The sequence below is a fragment of the Scyliorhinus torazame genome, chromosome 2 (assembly GCF_047496885.1).
Source record: "Scyliorhinus torazame isolate Kashiwa2021f chromosome 2, sScyTor2.1, whole genome shotgun sequence".
In the NCBI taxonomy this organism is placed as follows: domain Eukaryota; kingdom Metazoa; phylum Chordata; class Chondrichthyes; order Carcharhiniformes; family Scyliorhinidae; genus Scyliorhinus; species Scyliorhinus torazame.
The window spans coordinates 338,563,727-338,586,794 of record NC_092708.1 but is presented as its reverse complement, the minus strand read 5'-3'; the positions used below and the strand labels follow the sequence as shown (position 1 = coordinate 338,586,794).

Below are 23,068 nucleotides of genomic sequence, written 5' to 3'. Positions count from 1 at the left end.
CTTTTTAAATACTTGTAGAAACTCTTACTATCTTTATATATTTCTTGTTGGCTTTATCCAATTTCTCCCTCGTTTTCTATAGTCATTCTTTGCTGGTTTCTAAAATCTGTCCAATCTTCTGAGCTAACACTAATATTCACAGTATTATAACTTTGACTTTCAATTTCATACTATCTTTAACTTCCTTAGTTAGCCATGGATGATGCATCCTTCTCAGAGCCTTCCCTAATTAAATATACCTTTGGTGAGAGTTATGAAACATCTACTTTAATGCCTGCTACTGCTCCTCAACTGTCATAACTTAACCTATTTTCCCAGTTCACTTCAGCTAACTCTCTCTTGAAGCCTAAATAAAGGCAATTACAAGGTGTAATACACTAGTCTTAGATCCACACTTCTCACCCTCAAACTGAATGCAAATTTCTGTCATATTATGATCAGTGGTGCCAAAAGGCTCCTTTACAATGAGGTAATTAACAAATTCTGTTTCATTGAAAATTACCAGGTCTAAAAGAGCCTGATCACCGGTTAACATTGGAACAGCCGGCTTCAAGAAATTCACTCCACAAACTCATCTAAATAAGAAAATAATTAATGGAGTGAGCATTGGTCCTATAGAAAGTGTGTCTGGGGTATTGACAATGGAAAGAAGGGCTATGTCAGATGAATTAAACAGGTATTGTGCGTTGTTCTTCACTATAGAGGGCATAAGTAACATCCCCAAAATAGCTCTAAGTCAGGAAATGGAAGGGAGGGAGGGAGGAACTGAGGAAAATTACAAGCACTAGGGAAGTGCTATTGTTGGGTCAGCGGGCTGACAAATCCTTGAGTCCAGATCAACATCAGTAACCGAAGGGCAATGTATTTGAGGGCAAAAGGTGCAGGAGTCCCCGGGGAAGGTAATACTCTTCTGGTGTGGCTGGTGGATGGATTCATGGACAAGGTGTGGTGCAAGGAAGGAAGAGCTGCCGGAGCATGAGCGTCTTCATGGTGTGCCACAGGTAAAGATGGCGGCAGAGAAAGGGGCTGTGATGCCCGCCCAGTGGTCGACGGAGCAGTTGGTGGAGTTCTTGAATTATAAGTTTCGGCAGCAGAGGAATGAAGCCCTGGAAGACCTAGCCAAGGTGGTGGAACTGCTGAGATCTGGGATTGAGCGAGTGGAGCAGAGACTGGAGTTGCTGAATATGATGAATTATTACTGGGCTGCGAATATTGCTATGGTTAGGAAATGGGCGGTGAGGGAGGGGTGGGTGTGGGGACAGTTGGGGGCATCATCATGTAGGGGTACATGTTTAAGGGCTTTGTTGTTGCCGCCTTTACTGTTCTCCCTGGCCAGGTACTCCGTGAGCCCAGTGGTAGAGTTGGCCGTAGGGGTGTGGGGGCAGTGTCTGCAGCATCTGGGGCTGGACGGTGCCTTGGTGTGGGTGCCAATTTATAATAACCATAGGTTTGCACTGGCGGGGCTCTATGCGAGGTTTAGGCTGCACAAATGATTTACATGAAAATATGGACATTGTAGACAAAGCTCCGAATGCTGCACTGCTGCTCATGAATTTGAGACTGGGCCTCAGAGAGGGAGTGCACTGGAACATAGCATAGGTACAAGACAACTATACTGCCATTGTGTAAAACAATACATGACACAGAGTACCTCAAGGGCAAAGTCTTCATGGCAATTTCCGCAAAGGAAGCACATTTAAAAAAACATTTAATCAATCTGTGACTGAATCAGTGGTCAACCAAGCCAGTACATTCCCAAACTCATTTGATGAACAGGAGCAGGAAGGAACAGCCAAGCACTTTCAGGCATTCAATTCCCTCTTCTGTTGACGGCAGCAGGCCACATTTAGGAAGCCAGTCTGATAGAAAGAACTCTGTGCCCAGAGGAAGTGTGTCCAGGGGTGTTCCTTCTGTACATAGAAACAGTTAACTCCTTGAATTGTTGCAAGAACTTAAACGCAAAGAGAATTACAGTATACATCAACAGTCATCTGCTTCTCCCAAAGCCAAATATGTACACACAGCTGACGCACAGTGGATTACTCATCATCCATGGATATCAACTTAGTTCCCGTACATGGTCACACCTTCTTAGCTACAAAAAAGATATAAAATGGCTTATTGTGTCTGCAACTTGCGTCAGTTTGTTATCCCACCTTATTTGTAAAGTAAGAGTTCAATACATTTGGGAGTAGAATCTACCCTGAAGCCCGTCCCCAAGTTAAGAAGAACTCGCATTTATATATATCAAGTCTCATGTCTTCAGGGCTACCCAAAAAACTTAAATAACTGACAAAATGTAGTGTTGTGTGGGCAAACATAGTACAACATTTGTGTACAGCAAACTGAAATGAGATAAATGACCAATTAACCAGTTCTAGTGGGCTGGTTGAGGGAAGAGTTTTGATCAGTTAAGAATTCACTTGCGTCTTTTTAAATAGTGCCACAGAATCTTTTACATCCATCTGAACAGACGGACTGCCTCTGTATAATATCTCTTCCGAAAGACTATGTTATCTGTCACTGCAGCTGCTCGTTCAAGCTGGATGTTTTATATGCTATTAGCCTATGGAATTATTAAAAAAGCTAATATCCATGATCAAACAGATGTAATTCAGAATTTATTTTTAATGCTCTATTTCTATTTGAAATTTCTGTACATAATAACAATAATCTTTATTAGTGTCACAAGTAGGACTACATTAACACTGCAATGAAGTTACTGTGAAAATCCCCTAGTCACAACTAGGGCGCCTATTCAGGTACACGGAGGGAGAATACAGAATATCCAATTCATCTAACAAATGCATCTTTCGGGACTTGTGGGAAGAAACCGGAGCACTCTGTAGCCACCTGGGTTGGACACTTCCCGACTTAAAATGGAGATCCGCAAAGACTGCAGGGAAATTCAGTCAAGCCAGCAAAAACTAGCAGGTGCAAAGGTTTCTGTGTATTAGACTTTGCAGAAACCCAGACAGCACTGAAACCAACAGCCATCTGCATACTAATGAGCGATCCCCGGGAACAATTGGAAACATTTAGTAAAACAAGGTCAAGCCAGACTCCTCAACGCCAGCAGGAGCCAAGACAAAGGAAGGCCAATGGACACCTAGGGACCGCCCAGCGATCACGCACCAGTATTGGAGAAATCGATCCAAGTGATCGGAACGCAGTTCAATCACTTGGAACCAGGTATGGGGTCCGCCCGAATGGCGCAAAGCCCCTGGGGACTATAAAGTCGAGTCCCCAAGTTCAAATCGTCCTTCTTGGCAGGGTCACTCAGCAGCGCGAACCAACCCTTGACAGTGACCTGCCTAGCTGCCGCACCAACCAAGTAAGTCTCCAGTCAACGCACGCTACGAGATAGGCGCTCCTAGCTACCAGTCTATACCAGCTTTGAAGCCTGTAGATTCAGAACCCGAACGAAAGGCCATTTGTTCCCCTGACCTGGTGGGCCAGTCCCAAAGCGAAGTATAGGCCTTTTAGTGTTAGAGATAGTCTAGTAAGTAGAGTTTTATGCATGAGTAGTGATCGACTGTGCATAATAAATGTGTTTTGATTTGAATCTTACTAATTGGTGTGTCGCGTTATTGATCAGTACTTGAACTTGAACCTCGTGGCGGTATTATAAAGATACCTGGCGACTCTAGAGCAAAGGTTATAGAAACAGAGCAAATTAAGTAAAGACACAACGGGCAACAAATTAAGAGCCAACCAAAGTTAGCAACAACTCGGAGGAAACCCACACAGAGAGAACGTGCAGACTCCGCAGACAGCGACCCAAGCCGGGAATCGAACCTAGGTCCCTGGTGCTGTGAAGCTACAGTGCTAACCACTGTGCCACCGTGCCGTAATACAAACAAGCTAGCTTCTGTTTTTCTATACAAGCCTTAAAGTGCAATATATGATCATCACTATTTCATTGCTCAAATTAGTCCATATCTCAAACACACATGTACATGCATTTGCGCTGCGTCACATCCTCAGGCAGCCACAAAGCACTCATCAACGGGCAAATTAATTTTGATGGCAGTTACTTGTATGTAAGCAGATGTAGCAAACATTTTAGACCCAGCAAAATCCCACAAACAGAAAATGAATAAGTGGACCAGTTAATCTTTTGTTTGTATTATTTATTCACAGGATGTGGGAATGGCCAATAAGGCTATCATTTATTCCCAATCTGTTCTTGAGAATGTGCTGTGGCAACCCACCTTCTAGAATACAACCGAATGGCTTGCTTGGCCATTTCAGAGGGCAGTTGAGCCAACCACATTGCTATGGCTCTGGAGGCATATATAGGGCATAGCACAGGTTTCTTTCCCTAAAGGACTTAAGTGAACCAGATGGGTTTTTAATGACAATATATTATTGATACTAGCTTTTTTTCTTCCAAATTTTATTTAATTAATTGCAATTAAAATCACCAGCTGCCATCTCCCATTTGTCTTTTTTTTCTCCCTAATACTCAATTTTAAGCAGCTTTAAACATCCCAACCTGCAAGATCCTGCCTCACACGCTGAGGACACGCGTTCGATCCCGGCTCCGGATCACTGTTCGTGTGGCGTTTGCACATTCTCCCCATGTCTGCGTGTGTCTCACCCCCACAACCCAAAAATGTGCAGGCTAGGTGGACTGGCCATGCTAAATTGCCCCTTCATTGGAAAAAAAGAATTGGGTATTCTAAATTTTTAAAAAAACTTGCAAGATCCATTTTTATAGCCCAAGGTGCACCACCAAGCTATTCTAATTAGATCAGTCTTTAGTCAGGGACTGAACTGCTTTAAGTCTCTGGAACAGTCATGGCTAGTCATTTCGACCTAGACTATAGATGTTTTTATGTTGCACTGAATATTTCACCAGTCCCAAATAGGTTTCACAAAAGTAAGCTTGACAGGTTTGCTAAAGCTGGCTGACTAGAAGACCTGCTTCACAAGGACAGCACATCAGGAGCAGGCAGCACCACCATCATAAAACTAGATTTAATAAAGTATAGTATTCATTGAACCAGTGAAGTGAAATGAAATGAAAGCCACCAAAGACCATAGGGTGCTCTCCCCTTTTGAGAGAGAACTGATTTAACCTGAGGATCACCACGCGTCAGGCGAAGGGCAAGCGTTAGGCTTGCAGAGCTTGAACCTGCAGCTTGGAACTTCCCTTCTCTGCTACCCCCTCCTGCCTCTGCCGACCAGCTGTGAACCAGTAGGCAAGCCGTTGGGTTATTGACATGATTTAGATTACTTTATTCCAGGAGCCTTAACCATAGATCGTCCTTTGAATTTGTAAAAGCAATAGTACATAGGCAGCATTTCTCACTTTACTGGCATAAACGAGTAAACCACAAAACGCATTTCAGGAAACCACATTTGGTCACCATTTCCCTTCACTGAAAATATCCTCTTCCTGACAGTATCCTGTTGTAAGCATTCTCACCCTCGGTTGCAATTAATAATAATCTATTTAGTCTGAAGTCTTAAAATTTTTTGTAACGCCACATGTCTTAGGCAGCTAAAGGGATCAAACAGGTTCTAACATTATTGGAAAGTTTTGAAGTGTATACCTATTGAGCACAAGGGTAATGTAGGTCTGAAAAGATAATTTAATGCAATATAATTCCAATTTCCAGTGCGTCATGTATTGCATAATGTATCAAATAATAATAATAATATTCGCTTATTGTCACAAGTAGGCTTCAATGAAGTTACTGTGAAAAGCCCGTAGTCGCCACATTCCGGTGTCTGTTCGGGGAGGCCGCTACGGGAATTGAACACGCGCTGCTGGCATTGTTCTGCATTACAAGCCAGCTGTTTAGTCCACTGTGCTAAACCAGCCCCAACAAATAGATCTGTTTTACTATCCCTCTAAATTTCCATGATGGCCAATACATTAAAATTACATTTTAGTTTTATCCTGTTGTGCACAGTACATGGTTAGTACAGAATCTTTAATTAGAAACAGTGCAGCTTTACAACAATTACATAAATGATGGCAGATGCCATTACCATAAACATCAAGGGTGTTACCACGAATTCAATGAAAAATTTAAAGCTGAATATGTACAAATACTTCAAATGCCAATTTTGAAAACTAAAACTGGATTGAATATAATAAGACGCGATTTACTGGCCACATCCTACTGGAATTGGGACGGGACGCAGCCGGTAGATCCCACAAGAGGCCTCTTTCCGGAATTCCCGAAAGTCGTTACGCCTTGCAAGGTGTCGGTATCAGGATTCCGGCCCATAATGGGCAGGACCCAGATGTGCAGAGTTAAGTACTCTGCCGGCGCTGGATCTAACTGGCTCCCAGGATCTAGCGGCCTCGCCAAGACCACCCCAGCCAGGCGCCATTTAGCACTGGTCCCACAAACGGGGACCAGGTGGAATGGCACTTTGAGGGGCAGGGGGGGTCTCCCAGGCGATCGGAGGCCCCCGGTGGTTGGTATCTGGTGCCACTGTCTGGTTGGCAGTTCCAAGGTGTCCAGGTGGCATTTTGCCCATGCCAGGGATCAGGCCCAGGAGTGCCCTGCCTTATGAGGTGGGTGCAGGGTGCTTGAGGAACCCCAACAGGTGAGTTTTGGGGGGGGGTCACTTTGGGGTGTCGAGAGATTGAGGCACCTTGATTTTCTCCTGCATCGAGTGCGGCCTCGGCAGGGTGTTCCCTGTTGAGGCTTGGGGGAAAAAAAAACCAGTAAGCACCGGGAACGGCCCCTCTAATCCTGCCCAGAATGGACTTTATTTTTATTAGATTGCGCCCAATATGATCCAAGTATCTGAATATATTGGGTGTGGTGAGGTGTAGGTTCAAACATTACTTTTATGCTCTTCCCGCAAGCATATAAAATATTGTCTAGATTCAATTTCTACAGTGTTCTCATTTTTCTCACCTAGCTCCCACAGTCTACATTCCAATGATTTCTGACCTATAATAAAACCTCTTATCCATCACTTTTACTCTCACTAACCAACAACCTATATTGATTTCATGCCCCCAACACATCTTCAATTGCCACTATGGCTTTGTATCCTCCAACCCTACTTCTGTTACCTCCTCCAACACCTTTACACAACACTGAATTTACAGTGCAGAAAAAGGCCATTCAGTCTAACAGGTCCATTTTAACTATCAAGCTCCACACAAGCCTCCTCCCACTCTTTTTCATCTGACTTTGTCAGCATATCCCTTTAGTTCCTTCTTCATCATGTGCTTTTCTAGCTTTTCCCTAAATGCATCTATGTTGTCACATCAACTATGCCTTAGTTTTAACAATCTAACCATTCACTGGATAAAGGAGTTTTTCTGAATTTATGGCTGGATTTGTTATAGATACGGGCCTGGTTCTCGTCGCCCTTCAAATGAAAACATTTTTCCTACTTCTTTGTTACGATCCTAGTTGATGTTACTACTGGACGGGAAAATCCCGGAATGGAATCCTGGCTCAAAAGACGGCAACCGTTACCTTTTCTTTTAAGAAGACGTGACTACCAATTAGCTTTCAACAACAGAAAAAAGTATCAAACATGAAAAGTTTGACTATAATACAATACTCTTTCATGCCCACTTACTTTCACAAATGTACACAATACTCCTTCACACCCACTTACCTTCACAAATGTACACAGATTTTAAGCATAACACAGGATACAAAATATATCTTATGTTATGATGCTCTCAGTAAACACAGTCCCTGTATTCCAACAGTCTAACTGGTCAGGCAACACTTGACTCTGAACCACAGTGCTAAGTGTCAACCAATCGGACTTCTGTAGATTTCTCCTCAAATTCCAAACGGATGATTGTCACTTAAATCTTCTTACAAAAAATGCTTTCCCTCAGCTGTTCCCAGCAAAGATCCACTTCCAGGATTTCCAACTCTCCTTTCAGGATTCTTTTGTCTTGAATAGCCACAAGCTTTCAAGCTTTCACACAATCTCTCAGGGATCCAGCCACCAATTGCTGCACAGGCTGTAGGAAGATATCGCCAACCTTATGACTACTTCAGATCCCTGGCTTCTCATGAGCCAACTACACTCGGTCTGTATTTTTGAGCTCTGTCCTGAACTTCACTGAACAGTATCCTGTTCCAGTTCCTCTATTCGTTTAACTGCAGTTTCTGGGACTTCTCTTTTCATTCCCTGGTTTCCAAAATTCTCTCAACCTTCTTTTCTCTAAACAACTGTAGCTTCTCCCATTGATCCACATAGCTAACGTGCCTCAGTTCTGGAACTATTCTCATAAATTGCTTCTGTGCCCTCGCCTATACCTTCCCATCTTTCCTCAAGTGCAGTGTCCAATATTGGAGGCAGTACTACAGTTGAGCTCAAACTGCCAGTGTTTTCTTAAGGTTCATCTTCCTTTGTACTTTATGTCTATTATAATCCCAGAACCCGCTAACCATGTTGGTGCAATTAGCAACATTGGAAATCTCTTCTTTAGAAAATTCCAATGGTCTTTTATAAAATTACAAACATTCATATTTTTAAAAAGTAATAATTTACAGTACCCAATTCATTTTTCCAACAAAGGGGCAATTTTGCGTGGCCAATCCACCTAAGCTACACATCTTTGGGCTGTGGGGGCGAAACCCATGCAAACATGGGGAGAATGTGACCCAGAGCTGGGGTCAAACCTGGGACCTCGGCACCATGAGGCAGCAGTGCTAACCACTGCGCCACCGTGCTGCCCGACAAAGATTCATCAACGAGACTTTTACAAAGAGAAATCCTCTGGACTCATCCTCCTCTTCCTCGCATTTTAGCGATTAAAATTGTTCACCTGCTAAACTATGTACTTTGCTTAAGTTATTTTTTGCTGCAGTTTTACTTCATTACTGGGTCTTTTAATGGCTAGGTTCTGTATCCAACATTTAAGCTCAGGGCCTGGTGTCCTTCCCTGTCCACTTACGTGCAGAGGTGTTGTAAGAGTGGATCCACCGCAGCCCCTAGCCCAATGCAACAGTGAATCACACAGCTCTTCCATCACATCTTGTGTAAACTATATCTGTGCATCCGCTTGCTGTCACTTACTCACATCCTATTCAACATAAAAAGCTCTCACCACACCCAGTTACATTGAAAAAACTGCTTTTGTTTTCTACATTCTCTCCTAAAGATTCATTCCATTCTTGTCCTCTTACTGTCTTCCCTCCATGCAAATGCTCATTTTCACTTCCTACTTCACTCATTGGATATTTTATTTTCATCTTCTCTCCATTCTTTTTCTTTGCTCTACCCTTTATAGCTTGGCTTACTTTCTTCTCAGCTTATAAATCATTGCCTTTATCATTTTGAATTCTGATTTTATAAAATATTTCTTCCTCATCTATTTATGCTATGAAATTGTTCTATCTCTTTCTTTTGTAACCTTTCACTGGCCTAGCACAAACTTCTGCAGAAGCCAAGGCACGGTCCACATTTAGTAGCGTCACTATTCTTTCATCAACTCTAATCAGCTACTTTTTTTCTTTACAACTCTCTTTTCATGCATATGATAAATTCCATTAATACTTATTTACCTGACTGTCATTTGTCATAACCTCTCCTTCCTTTATTGATCTTTTACACCCTTTTTTATACTTAACTTATTATGAGCTCCAGTTTCAGGATTTTGACCCAGCAACAAAATAGGTGTGGCAATATAGTTCCAAATCGGTAGAGTGTGCAACTTGGGAGGGAAATTTACAGGTGGTGCTTTCCCCATGCACCTGCAGCTCTCGTCCTTGTAAGTGGTCGAGGTCGTGGGTTTAGCAAATTCTGTCAAAGAACGCTCAGTAAGTTGTTGTAGTACATCTTGTAGATATTATATTCCCGACTTCTGCCTTGGAGATGGTGGACAGACTCTGGGATTCAGGAGCAGAGTTGTTCACCTCAGAATTCCCAGCCTCTGACCTGCTCTTGTAGCCACAGTATTTATATGGCTATTTCAGTTCAGTTCAGTTTCTGGTGAATGGTAATCCTCAGGATGTTGATAGTTGGAGATTCAGCAACGATATTGCCGCTGAATGTAATGGGGAGATGGTTAAGATTATCTCCTGTTGGAAATGGTTATTGCGTGGTATCTACCCTGTCAATCCCCTCAGTATCTCATGCATTCCAATAAGTGAAAATCTCATTCTGCTAACTGTGTTGTGCTTTATCAGGTTCATAGATCATAGAATCACTACAGTGCAGAAAGAGGCTATTCGGACAATCGAGTCTGCACGGCCCTTTGAATGAAACTCTACCCATGTGTCCCCCCCCCCCCCCGCCCTATCGCATAACCCCATAACCTAACAGGCACATCCATGGATACTAAGGGACAATTTTTAAACATGACCAATCCACCTAACCTGCACATCTTTGGACTGTGGGAGGAAACCGGAGCATCCAGAGGAAACCAATGCAGCCATAGGGAGAATGTGCAAACTCCACACAGGGAGTCATCGAAGCCCGGAATTGAACCCAGATCTCTGATGCTGTGAGGCAGCAGTGCTCGTTGCCACCTCATTTTTAAGTATACCTGGTACTGCTCTTCTGATATAATCCTCCCTGAACCAAGGTTGGTCCCCTGGCTTCAATTTTTAAGATTTGCAGACAGTACAGAATATAATACAAAGAGAGGAAGATAGTGAGAGACTTCACACGGACAATTCGCTGGTGCTCAGAAAAATGAGGGGGGAATCCTCAGAGACTTATAAAATTCTAACAGGACTAGATAGGGTAGATGCAGGGAACATGTTCCCAATGATGGATGTGTCCAGAACCAGGGTTAACCGACTGAGAATTCAGGGTAAACCATTTCGGCAGAGATGAGGAGACATTTCTTCACCCAAAGAGTGGTGAGCCTGTGGAATTCATTACCACAGGAAGTAGCGATGCGAAAACATTCAATATATTCAAGAGGTGGCTAGATATAGCACTTGGGGAGAATATGATCAAAGGGAGAAAGCAAGATTAGGTTATTGAGGTGGATGATCAGCCATGAACATGATAAATGGCGGAGCAGGCTTGAAGGGCCAAAAGGGCTCCTCCTGCTCCTATCTTCTATGTATCTATGACACTGTCAGGCAAATGGACAGATGAAATTTAATGCAGAGCAGTTTGAAGTGATACATTTTGGTAGGAAGAGGCAAGTAGAAGATGCAATATGAATCAAATGGCACAATCCTAAAACTGGTGTGCTGGACCATACAGATGTAAACAAATCTTTTAAAGATGGTGGAACCTATTGAAAAGATTTGCAAAAATACAGGGTCCTTGTCTTTATGAGTGGAGACAGAGAGTACAAAAGAAAGGGAGTTATCTTAGACATTTATAAAATACTCGTTAGGCCTCAGCTGCAATAGTTTGCTTAAATCTGGGCACTACACTTTAGAAAAGATGTCAACGTCTTGAGCAGAGTGTAGGAGAGATTTAGTAAAATGTACAGAGGAAGAGGGTTTTCAGTTATGTGAAGAGACTGGAGAAATTGAGGTTGTTCACCTTAATCATCTCAGCTCAAAGAGGAGAATTAAAGATGTGATGCAAGATTTTTGTTTCGAATACAGCAAGATTGTTGCAATTTTCATTGCATTTCCTGAAAGGTGGAAGCAGACTCAATACTAACATTTAGAAGAGAATGTGATAAATGCTTGAAGGGAAAAGCATTCACAGGGCTGAAGGGAAAAGAGCAGGAAAATGGGACTAACTGGGTAGTTCTTCCAAGAACTACACTGACATGCTGACCTAAGTGGTCTCCTTCAACTATGATAATATTCTTCTATCCCTTTGTTTGACAGTCTATAATATTCTCTTAAGAATAACAGTTCCCTTCGTATCCTTTAATTCTAGCCATATTCTGTTTTGTACCACCCTTACGTAATCCTTACATTCTGCTGCTGTAATGAAATCTCAGAGAAAACCATCAACTCATCCACCCCTTTACCCTATTCGATGGGCCAAATGGCCTCCTGCTGCACTGTAAATTCTATGATTGTAAGATTCAATCCCTCAAAACATGTTATAATCAGGAATGGCCTAAGCTGCCTATTTGTTAATGATATTATATTATACCCCCAGTTAATCTATTTTATTCATAATACTTTTAATTAGGTACAACTCAAAATTTCCTGTATGACAATCTGTAACTTATCTACAGCCCTCGTGTCCATTCTGCTTTTTTCTGATTTCTCCCCCTCCCTTCTGCCATATCAGTTTATATTCACTCCCATAGCACTGGTCATTCCCATAGAAATGAAATTGGTCACAGCCTTGTTCAGGTGAAGCCTGCAGAAACCATTCCTGATCCAGTTCGGATCCCATTGTAACAGTAATCAATGCTCTTCCATCCCAACACCATCTCCGCAACCACAAATGTACTTCCTTACCATTACTATATCGTCTAGCATGTAACTGTAGAAGTACTCCAACCATTACTGTCCTTGCTCTTCCATCACCTCATGCTTTGGTACTATCCCAATTCTATTTCCAGAATTACAACTTCTGATGTTTCCCATTCTCTTTTTAAAAAAAAGGTAAACTGGCAGGCAATCTATTATTTGGAAATCTTAGTTGCATCTTTACCAGGGATTTCATACTAATTATCTACTTGTCAATTCAACATTCTCGAGGAAATCCCTGTACTTCCTTTGTGGACGCTCACTCACCTTTTCTCTTTGCTAACTGCTGTAATGAGATCAAGTCAAAAGAGTTGTACTAACTTTCACGAGGAGGAAGTGAGTTCATTATGGGGAGGGGCAGAGGTAGAAGAGATAGGCCTGTAAGGGGTCTTAAAATGGTGCATATATTATTTCTAAAGGAGTCGACAGCCCCTTCCTCAGACATCCATCAGGCGCTGGATTTTCTGGCAGAACAGAGCAAACATAAGATGCGCCACTGGCCCCATATAATACAGCATGAGCAGCTCTGGATAGCCTTGAGTGGGCACATGCCCAGCCTAATTGTTAGAATCACAACCCAAGGTTTACAAGGTTCATACCATCTTTACTTGCACAACTGGTTAAGTGGCACTGCAGGAATCAGCTAATGTACAACCAATCACAGCAGCTGTAAACTAATTAAACTATTCCTGGTTCCAACCAACCAAAAGGCATTTAACTAAATAAGTTTTTAACGGTGAAAACAAAATAATCAAATAAATTAAAGGCACAGTGCGGTAAAAATTGCATTACTGTGCCCTAAACTCACCCGGTGAAACTAAACTTCACTTTCACGGTTCTTTCGTACTTTTAATAATATCTTTGAGTTTTTGGACATTGACCAAAAATGTTATAATATTTTTCTAGCCATGGGTTCTCTGGGTATTTAAAAAAGATATTGTTGTATAGGTAAACAATATGTCATTCAACTATGAAAAAGAATTTTATGATATATTCAGTGCGTAATCAAGTGTTTTTTCTGTACATAGCCATATGCAAGCAATTTTAAACCATTCAAGCCATTCAAGTAGTTGTGACTCTTTGTACAGTGACAGCTTCCTATCAAAGTTGACTGGGTACCAATGTGTTATGTAACAGAATTTACTATACACCGGTGTTTGCGCTGGCATCACATTCTTACTTTCAACCTCCATTACTCACTGAAATCACACACTATATGCCAGTCAAAAGTTGATCTATCCCTTGTCATAACAATGCCATTAAGAAGTGTCTAATAAATTGAGCAATGTAACCTGCTGATTCTCTTCCACTGCCTCCGATAGTCTCCCACCTCTATTTGGGAAATAAGAATTACATTAAAGGATATTGAACATAAGTCAGTTCTGCTCAGGAATGGTTCTTGTACCAGTTTAGATTAAATAAATTGGGAGTGAAAGGTTTTAACTCCCAAAAAATAATTTCCCCATATAACTTAGTCTTTTATTACATTTTGAATGTTGAAATTCAACAATGTTTCAGGTTTCAACAATTATCCAATCTAATAAATTAGGCTTGAAAATGAATTCACTTCATAACAAAGCTTGCATGGTCAAATACAGCTGTCAGTTATATTAATGTATTACTTTTTTGAAGACAAAGAAAATTGGGCATTGGGAGGTCACATATATTGGTAATTGTGGGGGAGTGGGTCACAGATGAATTATGCAAACTCTTGAAAGCTGCAATCTGGCCCAGAGGATATTGCTATCAAGTAGATACCATAATTGAACTAAATTTGTTGAGAACTGGTGGCAAGAGTCTGCCTCTAATGATGGATTAAATATGTAGAAATACAATGCAAAGTTAAATGCCCAAATTACTATAAGAGGCATGTTTTGATGTTAAGAACCAATATTCCAGACTGCATATAATATTCAACTCAAAAGGCCATGGCTGCATATTATTACCAAAGGAAGATGATTTGCAAAACATATTTGAATTTCAAGAAGCATTTCATTACTGTAAGATTATTTGTGTGACTGCTCACCTCACCAAATGCTCCTCTGCCAATGACTTTCAACATTTCAAAGTCATCTCGGTGTAGCCTCAGTTCCTTTACAGTAGAGGTGAATGGTTTCGCTGTAAAGTTCAAAAATGATGGAATTAGAGAGATGTACATTGAACATTTGTTTTAAATTATCACTTTCACTTCATCTCTGGAATTCAGATCCCATGTCCATGTTTGTACCAGAACTGTTTTGAGGTCTGGAGCAGAGTGGCTCTGGCGGAACCCGAGCATCGATGAGCAGGTTGTTGCTGACTAAGTGCCGCTTGATAGCACTGTTGACAGCACCTTCCATCGCTTTACGGATTATTGAGAGTAGACTGATGCGGCAACAATTGGTAATGGCTATATTGAATTTGTAATAACAGTCTTCTATAACGGCTATATTGGATTGGTCCTGCTTTTTGTGGACTGGCCATACCTGGACAATTTTCCACATTGCTGGGTAGATGCCTGTGCTGTAACAGTATAAGACAGCTTGACTAAGAGTATAACTAATTTTGAAGCACAAGTATTCAGTACCTAAGCTGGAATGCTGTCAGTACCCATTGCTATATCTAGTGTCATTCAGCTCTTTCTTGATATCACATGAAGTGAATCGAATTAACCAAAGACATGATGTGGGGATCTCAGGAGGAGGCAGAGGTGCACCATCCACTCAGTACTTCTGGCTGATAAGTGGTGCAAAAAACAAGGCTGAAGAATTTGCAGAAATTTGCTGGGCTCCACCATCATTGAGGAAAGATCAAATCAGATTCTTACAGCTTTTGGGAAAAACCAAGTTGAACAAAACAATATCTAGTGCAGATCTAAACATTAAAGAACATAGATTTCATATGTTTTATTGGTGGCAAGACTTTTTGGCCAAATTTTGATTTCCATTGGCCAGTCATTTAAATGGTTTCACAAAACTGGCTTCCCTTTTATGAATTTGCATTTGTGGACTTCCAATGAGAAAGTGACCATGGTTGTGTAATGGAGTAATACAACCTAAATCACTAATCTGGTGCTGCCCAGCGTCTAGAGGAGGCTATGCACTTTCTCTATTGGAAGCTGTAGAACATCATTGAAAGGGAACAACACTTGCAGAAGACTTGTATGTTTCTTATCACATATTGAAAATTGGATGCTCTACTCAGATACGGATTTGTACATGGCATAAAGATAACCCAAGGAGGTGAAAGAAAAATTAATTATAGACCGTGAAGTTTTAGGCGATGAGACTCAAGTAGCCTAACACAATGACCTGAATTCCGTACCAAAAATTATGGGGAGGCTAATATCAATCAGTCATTAAGGAGTAAATCAGGCAGCCGCATCTGGCATCCATTCATGCATAAACATGGGAATCTGGATATTGCTGTCCATTCATAGATTTCATAGAATTCACAAGTTGCATGCTCCTCATCCTCAAGATTTGTTACATGGTACCTTACCAAGAGGGTGAGAAGTTGTGGTATTTATCCATTAAACACCAGGAAAAAAAAGTTAGCATGTCCATTCAAGTGTATATGATTGTAATATCCTAGCCATTATAATCATGCTCTAGGAAAACAATAAACTGCCTATCAAAACCCCAGGTTAACCTTGGAACACTTCACGGCATTAAACAGAATCATGTGTGATGCAGGAGCAAAACATATCTCACTGAAAATTGGCCATTCAGTAAATTTTTGAAAAATATTTTGTGTATTTCCAGATTGAAAGTTTATTTGTACAAGACTTTAAAGAAAAACAATGTATGGTGACACATTTCCCCAATTTTACTTGTTATTTAGTGACGCAAATAATTATTTTCTTATCAATGTTCAACTCCAATTGCAATTGTACTGCAAAATAAATAAATTAGGACAACTACAGAGGTCCATTGACAATGGAAGTGTTCACAAGTAAAGCACACTCTCAGACTGACTGAAGTGGCAACTAATATTAATATATTAGAGGCAAGAGCACCCAATTTCATCTTGTGTTAATTAGATTCTGTATCGACAGTTAAAGAGCTAGAGAGATTGCTCTTCACTAATTATGTCTTAGGTATATTGCCAAATACATAGTTACATCTCATTCAACAAGGCTTAACATTGTCAGTGGTTTTGCAGCAAGAATACCATGTAAAAAGTTCAAGTTCACATCAATTTTCTGATCGTGTTCACTACATTGTGAAAACTGCATCACTGCACCCTGTGGAGGAGGAAGGTATCACTGGCGGCAACTTCAGGATTTCTGTGTTTAATTGTACATGCGTGGATGCCAGAAGTTGTTGTCGGTTTTGTATAGCAATGAAGACCACTGACAGTTTTGCAGTTATTACAACTGCAAATTCCAGGACAAAGACTTTGGCAGGACTTTGCACCTAAGCTTCAGAGCAACCAACACAAATAGCAGTGATCAAAAGTCACACAGCTTGGTCTAGGTATTTCTTTAAGAAATGTATCAACTACTCAGTATTTACAGAAAAGGAGCCAAACAGTTTGATTGAAGGATGGTCTAATTACAGCCCAACAAAAAATCCCACTTCTTGGCTTGCACTGCTGTAAGTAAACAATGAATTTCACTTAAAAACACGTCAGTAGTGTAGGTCTAAAGTTGCTGCCAAACAATGAGAAAAGTAAAAGTTCAAACGGCACAAGAAGAAGGGAAGAATGAATTGATGTGTAAAATGACAAATACAAAGGAAAGTTTTTAGAAAGTCCATCTTGGTAAGTAGGATTGACCAATATGAAATGAGTACGTTTCCATAAAACTTTAACCTTGTTAGGTGACAGTGACTTTCTTAATATTAAGGGAACATCTAAAAGTTAGTTATCTTGCTGATCATCTTGGTCTTGGCTGCACTCATACCATTTACACAGGGATTTTAAAAAATACTTAGTTATTTCATTACTTTCCACACTAGCAATACAAACACCACATTTTTTTAAAAGTCGGATTGCATCCACCCAGGCCTTAGTGCAATATGGAACACTGTTTCTAACTTTCAGAGAGAACCTTTATTTTCATTCATGGGATGTGGGCATCGCTGGCTCGGCCACCATTTATTGCCCATTCCTAACTGCCCTCAAGAAGGTGCTGGTGAGCTGCTTTCTTGAACCACAGTCCATGTGGTGTAGGTACACCCACAGTGCTGTTATGGAGGATCTTCCCAATATTTTCACCCAGCGACAGTGAAGAAATGGCAATATATTTCCAAGTCAGGATGGCGAGGGGTTTGGAGGGGAACTTCAAGGCGGTGGTGTTCCCTGTGTCTGCTGCCCTTGTCCTTCTATGTGGTAGTAATTGTAGGTTTGGAACATGCAGTCTAAGGAGCCTTGGTGAGCTCCTGTAAGTGCATCTTGTAGATGGCATTCTAATCCCAGTTGATGTTATAACCGGATGGGAAGATCCCAGAATGGAACCCTGTCTCAAAAGACCAGAACTTTTTTTTTTATATATAAAATGTGGAGGAACAGAATCACAGGACCGCTAATTAGTTTTAATAACAAGGGGCAGCATGGTGGCACAGGGGTTAGCACTGCTGCTTCACAGCACCAGGGACCCGGGTTTTATTCTGACCTCGGGTGATTGTGTGTGGAGCTTGCACATTCTCCCCGTGTCTTTGTGGGTTTCCTCCGGGTGCTCCGGTTTCCTCCCACAGTCCAACGATTTCCAGGTTATGTGGATTGGCGATGCTAAATTTTTGCCATCAGTGCTGCATATGAAGTGATTATCAGGGGTAATTTATGTTTTTTTGTTTTATTGTTGATGCTTGTTGCCAAGTTGCTATAGCGACTGATCATCACTAATAGTGATATCGGTGATATCGCTAATAGTGTCAAAAAAAAGGTAAAAACATTTTTGACTTTTGATTTTTAATTACAAGCTTCCTTAACCTAAAAAAACCAAATTATTTTCTACCTATTCTTTCCTCTCCGATTCAAGCTTGCTCTCAACAATATCCTCACATCTGTAGGGAACTGCATTAGCAACATATAGTGACTTTTCCATCCTTATTGCAAATCATGCCATGGAATCCATATTTAGGTTTCCTAACTTGCCATTGCATTCTTACATCTCCTATGGTAATATGGATACATTGATTTTCTACATTTCTTGTTTCAAACCCTGCCTCCAACAAAGCTCATTGAAGTTCCAAAATAGATGCAATGATTTAACATTACTGTTACAGTATTAGTACAGGAAGCTGCAGCAACCCAAGTGATTTGTTCAAACTTTTTGCCCTCTGCCTTTTTTGACCAGTTTTCCTGTCTAGTTTTCACATATACAAAAGCATATTCATATCAAAGGATATGAATCAATGAAAACAAAACACAATTATTTTTATGTCAATGTTTGAGGAGTTCCATATAAGGTCCAAATAGTTTCATTGTGTATTGCTGCCACTACCTTGTTAATCACTGGTTCCTGTTTCATGGTAGCAGCCACACATAGATTATTCTCATCTCATACTTGACCCATAGTTTATCATCACAGCTCACTGCTTTCACCTCACTCAGAACAAAGGTAAGCACCGCGATTTTGGAAGTGAGACAATGCAAATAACTCGTTGACTCTTTAACGTGTAATTTTTTTTAACCTTTAATTAAGACTGGGACTTTTTTCCCTGGAGCATAGGAAACTAAGGGCTGATCTTATAGAGGTCTATAAAATAATGAGGGGTATAGATAAGGTAGAAAGTCAACATTTTTTCCCAAAGGTAGGGGAGTCTAAAACTAGATGGTATAGGTTTAATGCGAGAGGGGAGAGATACAAAAAGGTCCAGAGGGGCATTATTTTCCCAGAGGGTGGTGAGTGTCTGGAACGAGCCGCCAGAGGCAATAGTAGAGGCAGGTACAATTTTGTCTTTTAAAAAGCATTAAGATAGTTATATGAGAAAGCTGGTACAGAACGTTATGGGCCAAATGCAGGCAATTGGGACTAGCTTAGTGGTAAAAACTGGGTGGCATGGACAAGTTGGGCCGAAGGGCATGTTTTCATGCTGTAAACCTCTATGACTTTATGAGTCAATCAAAGTATTCTGCGAGAACCTGCAGCTAAAATCACCCAATCTAGTTCACTAACTTCCTTTAGCAAAGATGACCTGTACAATGTTTGATTCATCCCAGCAGATGGGAAATATTTGACAAATAAATAATATGGCTGCAACATGTTTTGGTGGACAGGGAGGTCTAGCGTTGATACAGTATTTTGTCTCCTCTATTACATTATTATGTGGAACCTGAAAAAGCCAACTGAGAGGAACACAGAGTTTGGAACTAAATGATATAACAGCACAATCCCAAAATCCGAAGAGCTGGCATAGAGTTGCTTCGGCAGAGCCATCTGTAACTCTATGTGAGGGGGAGGTCTCATAGAAACCTACAAAATTCTAACAGGACTAGGCAGGGGAGATGCAGGAAGGATGTTTCCGATCGTGGGGTTGTCCAGAACAAGGGGTCACAGTGTAAGGATACTGGGTAAACTTTTTGGGACTGAGATGAGTGGCAAGCCTGTGGAATTCACTACCACAGGAAACAGTTAAGGCCAAAACATTGTACATTTTCAAGAAGGAGTTAGATATTGCTCTTGGGGCTCAAGGGATCGAAGAATGTGGGGGGGGGGGGGGGGAGAGAGCGGGAACAGGTTACTGAGTTGGATGGTCAACAATAATCATACTGAACTTGGAGCATGCTCAAAGGGCTGAATGGCCTTCGCCTGTTCCTATTTTCTATATTTCTATGTAACTCAGCCACCAGAACCATTCTAAAGGGGATAACACCCTTTACACCATGCCTGGAAAAGGAATCTGCCTCCCTGCTCCAACAATACAAGCTCTCCGGTGACCCAGATATGGCAGACCATTTGATTAAATCATTGATTTGCGCTCATTGGGCCAGAAGGAAAAAAGAGTCAACAGACAACCTGGACTGCACCTGCACAAGTCAGAAATGTTGGAGGATCCTATACCACCTCGGAGCAATCCAATGACCATTAACATTGCTGCCAAGCTGCCCATTTATAAATGCCAATCAGTTAGCGAGCCATCTCCTTCACATAGGAAAGTCACCATTGGGAAACAAAGTGAAGAAGCAAATCTGGAGCAAGTGGAGGTCCTTTCAACCGCAGCACACCTGAATCTTGCCCTGAACCCTTCACCCTGGAGTAAGGGAGACGTGTTACATCAAGCTAGGCACTGCTGCTGGTTATGACAACATCATCCCAGAGTTCCTAAAACACCTTGGCCCATAGACGCACTCCTGGTTGGCTCAATTCTTTGCAAGGATCACATACAATGGAACATACCAAAATCCCAGTGCATACGAGTCATCCACCTCCCAAAGCCAGAAAAAGATTCAAAATTACCAAACTACCAGGCAATATCCCTGCTATCCATATGCTCCAAGGTAGTAGAGCACCTAATCTGACAGTAAATCAAGCCAGAAGAGGAGAATGTACTGAGTGCAAACCAACAGGCTTTTAACAAGGAAGAAGCACATGTGATCATGATCCCCTATTAACCACTTTCACAGGAATTTTCCTCGACTTCACTGCAGTGCTTGATATAGTGTGACACATTTGCTATTTGTGAAAATATCAAGATTCTTGCTACCCACAGGACAGATGGGTAAGAGTGCAGATGACTAGCTCCTGGAGGAAACCAATGAATGGATTACCCCAGGAGTCCGTCTTAGCTCCAGCCTTGTTGGGTGGGCACGGGAGCAATAGGTCAGAAGGTGAGAGCATTGAGGGAGAACTAGGGAATAGGGACAGTGTGGCTCTGAGGCAGCGCAGACGGGGAGAAGTTGCTGAACACAGCGGGTCTGGTGGCCTGAAGTGCATATGTTTTAATGCAAGGAGCATTACGGGTAAGGCAGATGAACTTAGAGCTTGGATTACTACTTGGAACTATGATGTTGTTGCCATTACAGAGACCTGGTTGAGGGAAGGGCAGGATTGGCAGCTAAACGTTCCAGGATTTAGATGTTTCAGGCGGGATAGAGGGGGATGTAAAAGGGGAGGCGGAGTTGCGCTACTTGTTCAGGAGAGTATCACAGCTATACAGCGAGAGGACACCTCAGAGGGCAGTGAGGCTATATGGGTAGAGATCAGGAATAAGAAGGGTGCAGTCACAATGTTGGGGGTATACTACAGGCCTCCCAACAGCCAGCGGGAGATAGAGGAGCAGATAGGTAGACAGATTTTGGAAAAGAGTAAAAACAACAGGGTTGTGGTGATGGGAGACTTCAACTTCCCCAATATTGACTGGGACTCACTTAGTGCCAGGGGCTTAGACGGGGCAGAGTTTGTAAGGAGCATCCAGGAGGGCTTCTTAAAACAATATGTAAACAGTCCAACGAGGGAAGGGGCGGTACTGGACCTGGTATTAGGGAATGAGCCCGGCCAGGTGGTAGATGTTTCAGTAGGGGAGCATTTCGGTAACAGTGACCACAATTCAGTAAGTTTTAAAGTACTGGTGGACAAGGATAAGAGTGGTCCGAGGATGAATGTGCTAAATTGGGGGAAGGCTAATTATAACAATATTAGGCGGGAACTGAAGAACATAGATTGGGGGCGGATGTTTGAGGGCAAATCAACATCTGACATGTGGGAGGCTTTCAAGTGTCAGTTGAAAGGAATACAGGACAGGCATGTTCCTGTGAGGAAGAAAGATAAATACGGCAATTTTCGGGAACCTTGGATGACGAGTGATATTGTAGGCCTCGTCAAAAAGAAAAAGGAGGCATTTGTCAGGGCTAAAAGGCTGGGAACAGACGAAGCCTGTGTGGCATATAAGGAAAGTAGGAAGGAACTTAAGCAAGGAGTCAGGAGGGCTAGAAGGGGTCATGAAAAGGCATTGGCAAATAGGGTTAAGGAAAATCCCAAGGCTTTTTACACTTACATAAAAAGTAAGAGGGTAGCCAGGGAAAGGGTTGGCCCACTGAAGGATAGGCAAGGGAATCTATGTGTGGAGCCAGAGGAAATGGGCGAGGTACTAAATGAATACTTTGCATCAGTATTCACCAAAGAGAAGGAATTGGTAGATGTTGAGTCTGGAGAAGGGGGTGTAGATAGCCTGGGTCACATTGTGATCCAAAAAGACGAGGTGTTGGGTGTCTTAAAAAATATTAAGGTAGATAAGTCCCCAGGGCCGGATGGGATCTACCCCAGAATACTGAAGGAGGCTGGAGAGGAAATTGCTGAGGCCTTGACAGAAATCTTTGGATCCTCGCTGTCTTCAGGGGATGTCCCGGAGGACTGGAGAATAGCCAATGTTGTTCCTCTGTTTAAGAAGGGTGGCAGGGATAATCCCGGGAACTACAGGCCGGTGAGCCTTACTTCAGTGGTAGGGAAATTACTGGAGAGAATTCTTCGAGACAGGATCTACTCCCATTTGGAAGCAAATGGACGTATTAGTGAGAGGCAGCACGGTTTTGTGAAGGGGAGGTCGTGTCTCACTAACTTGATAGAGTTTTTCGAGGAGGTCACTAAGATGATTGATGCAGGTAGGGCAGTAGATGTTGTCTATATGGACTTCAGTAAGGCCTTTGACAAGGTCCCTCATGGTAGACTAGTACAAAAGGTGAAGTCACACGGGATCAGGGGTGAACTGGCAAGGTGGATACAGAACTGGCTAGGCCATAGAAGGCAGAGGGTAGCAATGGAGGGATGCTTTTCTAATTGGAGGGCTGTG

The 23,068-nt window shown here is 41.9% G+C and overlaps 1 protein-coding gene across 2 annotated transcripts in view; it reads right to left on the bottom strand.

The window, feature by feature from the left end:
• cdc42bpb (CDC42 binding protein kinase beta (DMPK-like)) overlaps nt 1–23,068 on the bottom strand; it is a 199,287-nt gene that overhangs the window by 102,805 nt on the left and 73,414 nt on the right. For both annotated transcript variants that reach the window (XM_072490425.1, XM_072490426.1), the window contains exon 2: nt 14,383–14,474. In XM_072490425.1, the coding sequence (XP_072346526.1) occupies nt 14,383–14,474 (92 nt within the window). The remainder of the gene's footprint in view (nt 1–14,382; nt 14,475–23,068) is intronic.